General features: G+C 32.2%; 1 protein-coding gene across 8 annotated transcripts in view; it reads right to left on the bottom strand.

Annotated features, from left to right (window-relative positions):
• Positions 1 to 12894, bottom strand: part of SNX13 (sorting nexin 13) — a 154306-nt gene that overhangs the window by 30566 nt on the left and 110846 nt on the right. For 3 of the 8 annotated variants that reach the window (XM_055272508.2, XM_055272513.2, XM_063637044.1), the window contains 3 exons: positions 9126 to 9163; positions 4806 to 4875; positions 346 to 485 (listed from right to left, as the gene is read on the bottom strand). In XM_055272508.2, coding sequence (XP_055128483.2) covers positions 346 to 485; positions 4806 to 4875; positions 9126 to 9163 — 248 coding nt within the window. Of the gene's footprint in view, positions 1 to 345; positions 519 to 4805; positions 4876 to 9125; positions 9164 to 12894 lie in introns of those variants that run through there. The other 5 variants (XM_055272515.2, XM_063637043.1, XM_055272512.2 and 2 more) reach the window with 3 other exon arrangements.

Genomic DNA, 12894 nt, shown 5'->3' with positions numbered 1-12894 from the left:
CTTCAAACTAAGCCCAAAAAACTTTGAAAAGCACAATACACACACACAAATTTTAAAATCAGAAACATGTATTCACTTTGATTTTCACATGTATTCACTTTAATATTTTTAATTTTAACATACTCTTGATAGTTTGTCACTAGTCCATGATGGTTAGGACTGAGGAAGTGTTCAACATTTGATTTACTGGTTAAATGCTCAGATTAATTCTAAGATTTATGGTAAAAATACCAAAAATTCTTACCTTTTTTTAAATTAATCACTCTATCTGGGCATCCTCAGATTTATAATCAAAATCAAATCAAGAAACAACATAAAGTACACAAGTTTTTAAAACTTCATTACCTGTTCCGTGATTCTCATGTGGAAGTCATGGAAGTCACTATAACGACGATACGTTTTCCACATCTCCTCACTGTTTAGGTTGCGCCGGTGTACAGTGATGGCATATAATGCATATGTCTTGCCATGATCATTACAAACGCCTGCCACAGCATATGGGTCATAGTCAGCATATACTAATCATTTAAAACAAAATGAAGAGGAACGAAAGACACAAAAAAGGAGGAAGATGAAGAAAACAAAACAGATAATATGAAATGAAGAAGAATCTGAAATGACAGACTGAGACAGAAGATGTCACCAAAGGATAGATTCCCATCCTCCATATTTTCACATCCATAAGGTATTACATATAATAGCTAAAATACAAAATAAACTAAGTTCAGTATGGCACTATCAGTCACAACGTGGTACCTATTATAATTCTCTCCCTTCCAAAGAGCTTTCTGTTACTACATCTAATGTTACCTTAGAGAGTAAAATTAGAATTTCTTAAATTTAATACAGAAATAATAAACAAAATAATGTTTTGTACTAGCCTTCACTCTTCAGCTGTATTACAATTAAAATCTTTTCAACTAAACAGCAACAGCCACGGGATAACATTTATCTTCTGGCAATTTTCTTTTTCTTTGATATGTTCAATAGTTCACAAGTGCGGTTTATTCTGGGGATTTTTTTTTTTCAAAGCATTTTCGCATTAATTTGCCACATACCAAGCAAGTCAGGTAATCTCTGAAATCAAAGCCTGTTCCCATTTTGTACTAATCTTAACTAAGGAGATAATTTTAAATCATTTTCTCTAACTTGTCTTTCTGATGTTCCACTTCTTTATCTTTCTGCACTCCACAATTACGTCTCCAAAAGTTAATACTGAGTCTCTTCTCATCTGTATCTGGTCTATTTCTTAATCCATCCTCTGACCTTAATTTCAATCACTGTATTTTTTTTTTCTCTAGAGTTTTATTTGGTTCTTTTTCGTACTGTTTATTCTTGTCTTATGATTTCTCTCTAGGAATATTTTTAACATACTTATGGCCAAGTCTATTAAGACTGCCATCTTCAAGTTCACAGGATGCAAATTATCTGCTGGTTCTGCTGGCTTTCTCTTATTGTGGTTCATATTTCTTTCTGTTGCTATTAATTGCTTTCTGTAAGCTCATTTCCAGCTGGTTTTATTCTCCCTGGGTGTTCTGAGTGCCCTGGGCTAGGGAAGCATTCACATTGAACAGTGTCAAGTGTCACCACTGTAACTGCCGGTTTCAGTGGTTCAGAAATAATTTTAATACTAACTCTCTGGCTTGAGATCTTGTAGTACATAATCACTTGAGGATAGCTAAATCCAGACATACTCATGATAGGATGCAAGCTGGGCTTTCAATTTTTTGTGGGTGACAGATACCATTTCCAATCATGATCTTGACATTTCTTGCTCTTTCTACTGATGGTAGGCTGTTTTCCTAGTTCCTCTTTGACATCGAGCTGCCCTTTGTGACTCTAGGCTTCATGTAAAGCACTTTGCTCCAGCATCCCATGGCCTTGGCCCATCTTGCCTCTTCTAAATTTGAGGGCAGGAAAATGCTATCAAAATCAAGATCCAGTCTTTACGCTACTATGAGCCCCTTGCTTTAACACCCCTTCAATTCTCTGAATTTATTTTTCCCCATGGTCTATGGCACCTGTAGATTTTCCCCTTCAGCTATACTTACAATACTGTTTTTAGCCTTTGTATGTGTGGAAGGCATGATTGCCCATAGCAGTTTAGACTACCACACTAACCAGAAGTCTAAAACTGATCTTGTAATAATGGATTACGTTTATTCATAAGTGTGAATAAACGTGGTCAAGTTCTGGGGCTAATATTTTGCTATTTTGTATATAACTAGGCAGAAGGAGGTCACTACAGCTTTTTGGCAAATTAATAACATAAAAGTTAGAACTCTGTATTGGCAAGAGTAGTTGGACAGAAGCTCTTCCCAAACTTTCTTAAAATTTTTTCTAAGATTTGTACTTTCTTTTCAAAATTATCTTTCATTCCCTTTCCACCTATTATCACTGCTTCTGATTTAACAATGTATATGACTAGAAATAGACTTTGGACATCTTGCTCTATAAGTAGCACAATAGTTACTCACTGTTCATCTCGTCCAGTTATCTTTCTCTCAGAGACTTATGCAAATTAAACAGCACAACACGTTTTAATCACGTTAGAGAACCACCATTTCTCAATGGACTTAGCATGGCATTAAAGGAATGGTTTTATCAGGTGTGTCCAAGATAGGTTTGGGAAAGGAAAATAGAAAGCAGAGGCCAATAAGGCAGCTAACCATAACCAATTAAAAATTAACGAGAGTAAGGAGAATAGCAAGGAACAAAAAAGGAGAAGAGATATAAGAAAGAATAATCAGGATTTGTCAAAAACCAATAGGCTTGGAAGATCACCCAGGATGGACGCACAATAGGAAGAATAATGAGGTAATTATAAAAAAAAATGCAGAAGACATCAAGGTAATCTGACTTAAAGGAAGATAATGGGATTACATATATTGGTTTTGTGAAGATGGTGATTTAGCTAGAAGGGTTTGTTTTTATTAGGCCAATGTTACTCATAGCAGGCGATCTGCAAACTATTTGCTAGTAATTCTTATTACGTAAAAAAATAATAGCATCAGAATGTAAATCAACTCCATTACTAATCATACTGTCTAAGTTAGCCAATACTTTTTAAAGAAAGATTTCTCAATGAAGGAAGCAATACACATACTAGACCACCATTCTTGTGTGTGTACTGCTTCCTTGGACCATTTTTTCAGTAGCACTGAACTAGTTTATAAGCTCCTACTTTCTGAAATAAAGATGCTAAAAGATCTTGAATCAAAGAGACTTCTAAAGTCCAGTTGGTAAAATAAGTATTTAATGAACCAACAATCAAATATGTCTATCATGCATAATTACTAATGTAATTAATTAGTTCCATAACAACCCCATGAGTTATGTATTATTATTATTATTATTACTAGCCCATCTTACAGATAAGGAAATTGAGGTACAAGGAAGTTAAGGAACTCACTCAGGTTCACCCAGCTTTTTTTTTTTTTTTTAACTAGATCTTAATTTTGGATGGCTCACCCAACTATTAACTGGCAGAGCTGAGGTTTGAGCCCAAGCAATTCAGTAAAAAAGTTATACTCTTAACCACTATACTATGCTGCCTCTTCAGTATTTACATATGTTTGTCAGGAAGAAATAACTTCTTTTTTTTTCTATTTTGAGACGGAGTCTCGCTCTGTCGCCAGGCTAAAGTGCAGTGGTGTGATCTCGGCTCATTGAAACCTCCACCTCCCGAGTTCAAGCGATTCTCCTGCCTCAGCCTCCCGAGTAGCTGGGACTAAAGGCACGCACCACCATGCCCAGCTAATTTTTGTACTTTTAGTAGAGACGGGGTTTCACCATGTTGGCCAGGATGGTCTCAATATCTTGACCTCGTGATCCACCTGCCTCAGCCTCCCAAAGTTCTGGGATTACAGGCGTGAGCCACCAAGCCCAGCCTGAAATAATTTCTTAAAAATGCCTAGCACAGTGCTTCCATACATTTTAAGAAGCTAATAAATACTTGTTTTCTTCCAGAAATCTGGCAGGCAACAAATGTAAATTGAGACTTCAGTTCCAGTGAGAAGAAAAAGGAAATGAAGATCTATTTTAAAAAAGGTACAAGTTAATGTCTTCTAAACTATACTAGACTAGACTAGACTATAAAATCTCTTCAGTGTCTAAAACGTAAGCATGAAATTGAATTGAGGTATATACCTCAGTATGTTTATACTTCAGTATGTAACATGACAAATACACTTCTATATTCTAAGAACAGTGAGAGGTCAGATAAGAAAACTATCATTATTTAATACTCATTAGTGTTATCTAATAACTCAATAGCAATGACGAAAACTGGTTATTTTTCCTGGATTTACTAACAATTCTTCATGTATGCTGAATGATCACAAAGTTTTAGAGGTTTCTCACCTCATCATTCAAGCACTTCTTGAAGTTCTGCAAACCCCTATACCGGGGGCTTCATTTACCCCAGTTATCTAGCCTGACTTTGTATATATGAAAACTAATCGTGAACTAAGATCTCTCCAGAAAAGATTTAACGAGAATTATACAGACAACTATCAGCTAGACTCAAGCACAAAGAGGAAAAGAATGGTTTCAGAGTTTATTAGAAATAGTAAAACACTTAGAATATAAGCATTTTCAAATGTTGATAGTGACAATCTTAGAGAGATCAAATACATAAGCAAATAAATATAATAGAATTTAATGAAGGACATGCTGCAGAAAAAAGTAATAAAAATATGACTAGAGAACAAAAAAATGGTTAGTAAAAATCAAGTGTGGAAAATTATTTAGGGATATAATAATACATAGTTTGAATGCAATAATTATACTTCAAACTCTCTTACCAGTGTCTGAAATGTAGGCATGAAGTTGTACTGAGTCATCAGAAGAAACATTTGAAAGGTCATCTAAAGACTGAGAAAAAAAAAATCAGGAAACAAACTTTTAAAATTTTATAGGAAAAAAAGAGTCAAAGAATTCTACAGCATATATGCATTACAATTACTCATTTCCATGCATGTAAACTATATATTATTTGTATACCTTCCATCTCCTCCATACACAATAATCTTTTCCATTTAGGCTAACAGAAAAAAAGCAAAGATTAAGAAACAATAAAACAAAATAATTTAGTAATAAACTTAATATATTAGATTATTTCTCCCTTAATTGCTTGTCCATCTACTGTAACTTGCTACTTTTCAATTATGGTCCTTATATGGCAAGAAAATCTAGATAAAAATAAGTAGACATATTCTTATGTTAACATTTATGTTGAAATATACTAGAACCAGCTCTGTATTTTTTAGCTTAATTCTTTTGTTAATATAGAAATAATTTTTAAATTTAATTCAGATTCCTTATCTGTAAAATGAGAATACTACCTAAGTCAGAGAATTAGGTGAAGATTAAATAAGACATGTAAGACATTTAGAAAACTGCCTAATGTAACAACTGTTAGCTAATATTCTGATTATTTATTAAATGAGGTGAATCCATAGACTATGATAGATTTTAAATGATTAGTTTTCAAAAACAATTCCACAAACATAAATTCCTATTGATTGACTCAAAATGAATCTTGTATAACTACGGCCTTTGGGTCGAAACTGTTTTTGCCACATATACATATATCCACACACATATATAAAAAGGAACACAATCAAATAATTAAAGCAGGCTGCAGAGTTAACATGGCAGCCTGAAACTGCTCTGCCTAGAAAAGACTGCTTCCAAGGTTGTCCCTTGTATGGAATCTGGGAACTTAAATTTAGGGAAGATTCCCAGCATTCTCTAACCAATAAGAGTGGTTTACCATACCTAAACTATCTGTATAAGAAATGTTTATGCTGAACACCTGCTTTCCTTCTAGGAGTCTAGAATTTTGGTATGTGCTATGTAATCTGCCTCCAATAAAAAACCTGTACATTTAGTCTCCAATGAATTTTTCTGGTGGCAATATTTCACACGTGTTGTCTTGCTGATTTTGCTTTATAACCTTTCATGATAAGAAATTCTAGCCATGAGTAAGACTATGGTGTGTTCTGTGAGTTTTCTTAGCAAATCACTGAGCCTGGGAGTGGTCTTGGTCTAACATATATAATCTAGACATACTTCACGTATTCATATTATTCACACATTTCACATATTCATATTATATAACTCAGATATATTTCACACTTTAAAAATAATAGGACGTGAATGGGCTTTTGAGCCCTGATGTAGTATTATTATTACTAAAAGAGTCATCTAAATGACTTAAAAGCAACCATCCATATGACACAAAGTCACTTAAATTAAGGCAATTGCATTCTAAAAAGGTCAAATAATGTATCTACTAAAAACTGATTGTAAAGAGAAGCAAAATGTGATAATTCTATACAGATAATCCACAAGACTTCCCTGTTCAACTCAAATTGCAAAGACATCAAATTAAATTAGATCTAGTCCATGCTCTACTACCAATACCTTAAGAGACTTTAACAATATCAACTACTTTCTCGGATTTCAGTTTTCCCAATGGTAAAATGGGGCTAATACCTGCTCTACATCTCTTTCAAGACATACTGTGAATGAAAATGCTTTGGAAAAAAAAAAGGAGTGCGTTTATTTTTATGTGCTCAAGAAATCATTTTGATAGAAATAGCAAAACCTTTACTTTAATATTTTTATGTGAAAGAAGACTCAGAGGAAATGGAATATTCTACCAAATTCATATTATCTACTATAACTTCTTCTAATTATAAGCCAGCACGGGTAACATAAAATAATCTATTTTTTAAAAAAAGCATTATTAATAATGGCAACCTTCCCTTGTATGTTAACATTTAACATGCTAAATGTACTTATCTCTTTAAACATGTTAGCATCTCATACTACGCAATCCAAAAGTTGTTAAAAAGGCTTTGTGGAGAAATGTCTTTTTATCTCTTTTAAAATATGCAATTAGTAAATATTATTTTCATTATATACGATGAAAACTTTGGAAAAACATTAGTTACAATTATAGTGCACGTAAATATCAAGCGGACTATAAAGTTACAATTGGTAAAATAATATTTACAAAACTATATTTGAATTAGGAATGTATTAAAAGAGAAATGTGATTTCAAAACAAGTACATTAATGCTATATTGAAATAAGCACAATCTGCAAAGTACTCCTTAAGTTATGATTCTTAAACTCCTTGTAAGAAAGTGTTTTTTAACACTAAGACAAAAATTGAAAATTCAAATTTACAATGACAGTCATCAAACACAACCAAAATGGCACTAAAGGAAATGCTTGTAATTTACCTACCAAGCTACCAATGGCAAAATGAGTAAAATACCAAACACATTAAATATCTCCTTTATTTAGTATATTGGAATAAACTATTGTGATCTAGTTTACAATCTTAAGCTATTTTTAAAATGCAGATATTCACTAAAATTTGTCTACATGGTCCAACTACTTAAAAGTATGAATTAGGCCGGGCGCGGTGGCTCACGTCTGTAATCCCAGCACTTTGGGAGGCCGAGGCGGGCGGATCACGAGTTCAGGAGATCGAGACCATCCTGGCTAACACGGTGAAACCCCGTCTTTATTAAAAATACAAAAAATTAGCCGGGCGAGGTAGCGGGCGCCTGTAGTCCCAGCTACTCGGGAGGCTGAGGCAGGAGAATGGCGTGAACCCCGGGGGGCGGAGCCTGCAGTGAGCCGAGATCGCGCCACTGCACTCCAGCCTGGGCGACAGAGCGAGACTCCTTCACAAAAAAAAAAAAAAAAAAAAAAACAAAAAACAAAAAACAAACAAACAAAAAAAAGTATGAATTAAATAGATTTATGGGAATAATAAAATACTCCAAGTCACTGACTTCAAGTATGACCATTTTTTGATCCAGAGACTATTCTGGTTTATATTACCATGTGACAAAAGAGACTTATCTTATTTGGAAAAGCATTTATCCCAGATATGGAATAAAGAAAAAAAAAATTTTTACTAATGTTTAAACATTTACACAAGCACTACAAATGTGAATACTAAAAAATTTCAAACTAAGGAATGGTTTTGTCACATTTAGAAACTTTTCTATATAATGAACATTATTTTTAACACTTCCTTCAAGCTCTAGGAGCAATTCCTTTTAGTTTAAAGCTCTGGACTATAACAAGTAAATGGTAATGACACCAAATGATTTAGGAAATATTTTAAAAGTTACAAAGTATCTGACAATTGTACCACAGATTTGCTTTAGTGTTTTACTAAAGGTTATAATACAGTAACAGAACATTTACTCAATAGGTTATTTTAGAAGTAAACATGGTAGTACAGCTAACACCTAAGACGACTAACCTCTAAAACATTTAGCTATTACGAAAGGTCTAAAGAAAAAGTAATGCAGGTAGGAGGAAAAACAAAACAAACAACACCTTACCTGTTTTTCCCCTCACCAACCCAGCCAAACTGGACTGAAACCTTCATAGAACACTAATATTTCTTCCTAACAGCATCTTAGAAAATAAGTTATTCAATGGCAAGGCTGAATATATAAGAGAACTAAAACTTTCCTTACTTTACACTGTACCTTGAATATATAAAATGCCAATGACAGATGAGATTCTAAAAACATGTCATTCTAACCTCTAATCATTAAGCATGTAGTTGCTGTAAAACTGTCTAAACTTAGAAAAAAATTTTTTTGTTTACAATGACCTGAATTTGTTTTAGTGTAGACTTAAAGAAATATCTATTTGGTTTTGGTTATCCCCACTAGTTTTATATTTCTTTCTAAATACAAGAGGAGAAAAAAACTGATTCCAATATAAACATTTATGTGTCACGAACTTATTGCCTATCATAGCAATTTAGTAATCACAGTAATTTAAACATGCTAAATATTGGAATTGAAAATAATGAAATCAATTTATTTATAAAATGCAGAAAAGCAATTATGCAGGTATAACCTAAGCCAATTTTTAAAATAACGATAAAATATAATTTTTAAGTTCTAATTCATAGATGCCTTATATGTGAACTTAGCATTTCTTTAAAAGCTTAACTTTTTACAATGCTAAAGGATGATTTGGGGCCTTCTTTATATATCATTTATTTACATTGTTAAGGCTCAGCCTTTTACATTATTTTCAAGTCACTTTAATAAATTACCCATAATAGTACTTACCAAATTTATGCTTCCTGTAGGAGACCCATTAAAAGATTCTGCAGGGGGGAAATTCAACTTAGTATACAGCAAAAAATTTTAAAACGGTTGTTTTATCTAAGGTTCAAACACCAAGAATGAAAGTCACATAAGCCAAGATATAACATAATAGTAAAAAAAAAAATAAATAATAAAAAAAATTGTGGAATACTCCCAAAAACTTGATCCCTTAAAGTCCCACGGTTTTCTAAGCCAGGCATTTAAGTGACAATATAGTATGTACCTGATAGCTGGCCAAAAATCAAAAAGGCATTCGTGTTCAGGAGAGTAATTATTAAATGCTTTTATTCTCATGGTATCAAATAAGTTGCCTAATACAATATAAGCATGAGGAAAACATTGCAGAATGAGGCCCATTAGGAAACACCAGCACTATTTTGTAACTTCTATCTCACTGGATTAAGAAAGATTACAAATAAAATCAGTCTGTAGTGTGAGGGATAAACAGACTTATTTTTAATAGGTCTATTAAGTCCTCTTATTCTTGCTGATAGATTTCCTTGAAAACACTGGAAGTCCAGATTTTTAACCCAATATATAACTAATAGACAAAAAGACAGTTAAAACTGCATATGCAATTCCATTTAATTAAAAAGCAACTAGGAAAAATTAATGTTAGAGAATAAATCAATGTTAGATTATTAACATTAATGTCAGACAATAATCTTTTCCCTTAGAGTTTTATTATAAATCTAAGAAAATTAAGTTACCAATTAAGGTGTTCCTTTATTAAACACATAAACAAATCTATGGTAAAGCAATATTCATACACAGTTTAATATATGGTTTCGAGGACTTAAGAGGTTATTTATGAATTTGGTTCTCTAAATGGGTCTTCAAAAAAGCAAAACTATTATTTCTACAAGTAGGCAGCTGATATTGCTTTCCAAATTTACTCTAAATGCTCAAGAACATTTCTCGGTTCTTCAGCCCTTTGGTCATAAAAAATGGGAATTTCACCTAGGATTATCCCTTGGTGATACTTAAAATAAGTAAAATAGTTCTCTATCCTCCTTATTCAATTATATGCCTCCTACCTCTTCTGTAGTCTGCCCACCTCTTAAATCTTCCCACCAAAGACAAGTCAAGTTAAAGGAGAATTTGGGAGCAAAATAGGGCATAGTTTATTTTCTCGATCAACAATAAGAAGATCCAGAAATACAGTATAAAATCAATCTTGGTCGACATTTAATCAAGAATTGGATGACTACCTACAAATATTAGAAAACAAAAGAAAGCACTGTTCAACATGGTGAGAAAAATAATGTTGAGATTAAAATTTAAAAAGGAAAGCATAATTCATATAGTTTTAAAAGCCTATGAGACTGTTTTAATAAAGGAGAAAATATCTACTTTTAAAATAATTTCATAACTACAGAAAGTAATAATGAATAAAGAGAAAGGGCAAAGGAAGAAATGAGGAGAAAAGGAGAGAGGAGAGATAGTAAGCACAAGCAAGCCAACCAGCTAATTCTCTACCTACTGTTAAGTTTGGTTAAATAGGAATGAAATTTCTACTCAAGCAAAGAAAAACCACCAGAGAATACAGTACTATATCATATGATATGACTTGGTCCTTTAATTTTAGGCTCAAATGTAGACTACTTTTAAAAAAATTCAGCTGTACATTAATCCCTAGGTGAGATAATTATTTCAGAATGTCTAAAAGGTGGTTGAAATTTCAGAACGTCTAAAAAATGCATGTAGTGCTCAGCAGCTTAATTTTAAAAGTCAGAAAACTAATTTATAACAAAAAAAGTGGAAAGGCCTATTTTTGATTAAATAATCATATAAAAAGAAGTATATCAGAAGCATTACTAGTTGAGAAAGGTAAACCAGTGGCCTAAAACGTAAACACTGACAAAGACAACAAAGCTGACAGCTACTTTAAATAGTAATGTTTCATATTATACCCATCACTCCATATACTTTTTTCGAATGGTTTCAAAAAAAAGGATAGGTAATTTCACAGTATAAAACTCATCAATTAGGAAACAAATATTAGACAGCAATGTCCTAGAAAGACAGTAAGATACATAAGTATATAATCTCAAACTGCAATCAATGATTCAAATGTGAGGGGTTACTCAATGACTGATATATAAGAGAAGCATATTTACTTCAGATCAAAACCAGTTCCAAAAAATTTTTTTTAATGTACTTCATGTTTTAAAAAAGTACAGTATATGATTTTAGGAATTTTGAGATTGCTTATAGTTTGCTTCCAATAGCTGTACTGAAGAAGACAGACTGGCTAGAAAAATATGAATGGAAGCTAGAAATCCATTTAAAAGACTGGAAGCATTCTTAAGTTACAGGATCAAAAATTATTTCCACAGAATATATTGCTACTATCACCAGTTTAAATTACACATTACTTAGAATCCCACACAATTAGTTGGTTATGACTTTGTCTTCTCTCTTTCTGAGTCATATAGCAAATCCACTTCACAAACACTAAGAAATTTCTAAAATAGATAAAACTAGTATAAACAACAAAAACTTTTATAATAGTCATTTTAGGATGGTTAGTTGACAGAGTTGGTATTGCAAATTTCATAGCATCTCTATAAAAGAACATTTTTCAACAGAGACAGTAAGTACAGATATATACAACAAACTAGAGGTACATAAAATTTTACTATTCAACTCAGAGAAGAACTCTGTTTTTTTAAAAAATCTTCCTTAATTATGCAATCAAAATCAGTTAATAGATTATTCCAGTTGTACACATAAGAAACTTGAAAGAGTATTAATTTAAAAACCCAAGGCATCAGATAAATAAAACAAAAGTTACTAAATTTCAAATGTAAACTTCAGTAACTAGATTTCTTAGATTATTTAAAAAACAAAATCTCACTAGTGTAGACAAAGGGATAGGAGGTGGAGGAGAGGGGAGGCTGGGAGACTTCCATAATAGAAGTATTTTTTAAAGCAGTGCTCACTACCTAACAGCTCTATTTTATCTCCGTTCCCAAGTGTGCTTGCCATAAAACCTATTCATATGTAAACAGTCATAACTGAAGCACTTTCTTAAAATACTTAAATCTTTACCATTTACATTTTATTGACTTCATTCATTTACTTGGTAGAACATACCAGAAAGATCATCAAACCCTAGATATTTAATTAGAGCTTAATAAATACTTCTGAATTGAATCACAAGTTAATGATCATTGGGCCTAAGAATTTGGAAACTTGTGTTCTAAAGGCTATCCCTCCCACTATTCTTATATAACTCACTATTTACTAATAAAAATCGATACTTGTGTTTTACTTTATAAATCATTATCAAATGCATAATTCCATTTAAACCTAACAATGACTAATGTAAGATATTATGAGGATATTATTCCAGATTTACCAACTCAGAAAAATGACGCTTGAAGAATTTAAGCAGTTGGACAACATCACACAGGTAGTAAGTGGTAGAATGGGAGTAAAATCTAAATATTCTGACTCTTAAACCATTTTTTTCACTATAACATGTTAATAGATCTCATTATCCTCATTTGAAAAAACTGAAGGTTGGAATAAATTACTCTTGCGGCTTTTTCTAGCTCAAAAGTCTCTCACACTGTGTAGAATTTGGAAAAGTATACAATTAAAGACATTTAAAACTGTAGTTTTTTTATAATGCTTTATAGTTTATGATATACTCTGAGTCATTACTTATTGCATATTAAATCTTCTCAATAATTGTATTGTTAATCATGAATATTGTTACTTA

This window comes from Symphalangus syndactylus, chromosome 3, assembly GCF_028878055.3.
Source record: "Symphalangus syndactylus isolate Jambi chromosome 3, NHGRI_mSymSyn1-v2.1_pri, whole genome shotgun sequence".
In the NCBI taxonomy this organism is placed as follows: Eukaryota; Metazoa; Chordata; class Mammalia; order Primates; family Hylobatidae; genus Symphalangus; species Symphalangus syndactylus.
The sequence above is the reverse complement of the archived record's forward strand: the minus strand, read 5'-3'. Positions and strand labels throughout refer to the sequence as shown.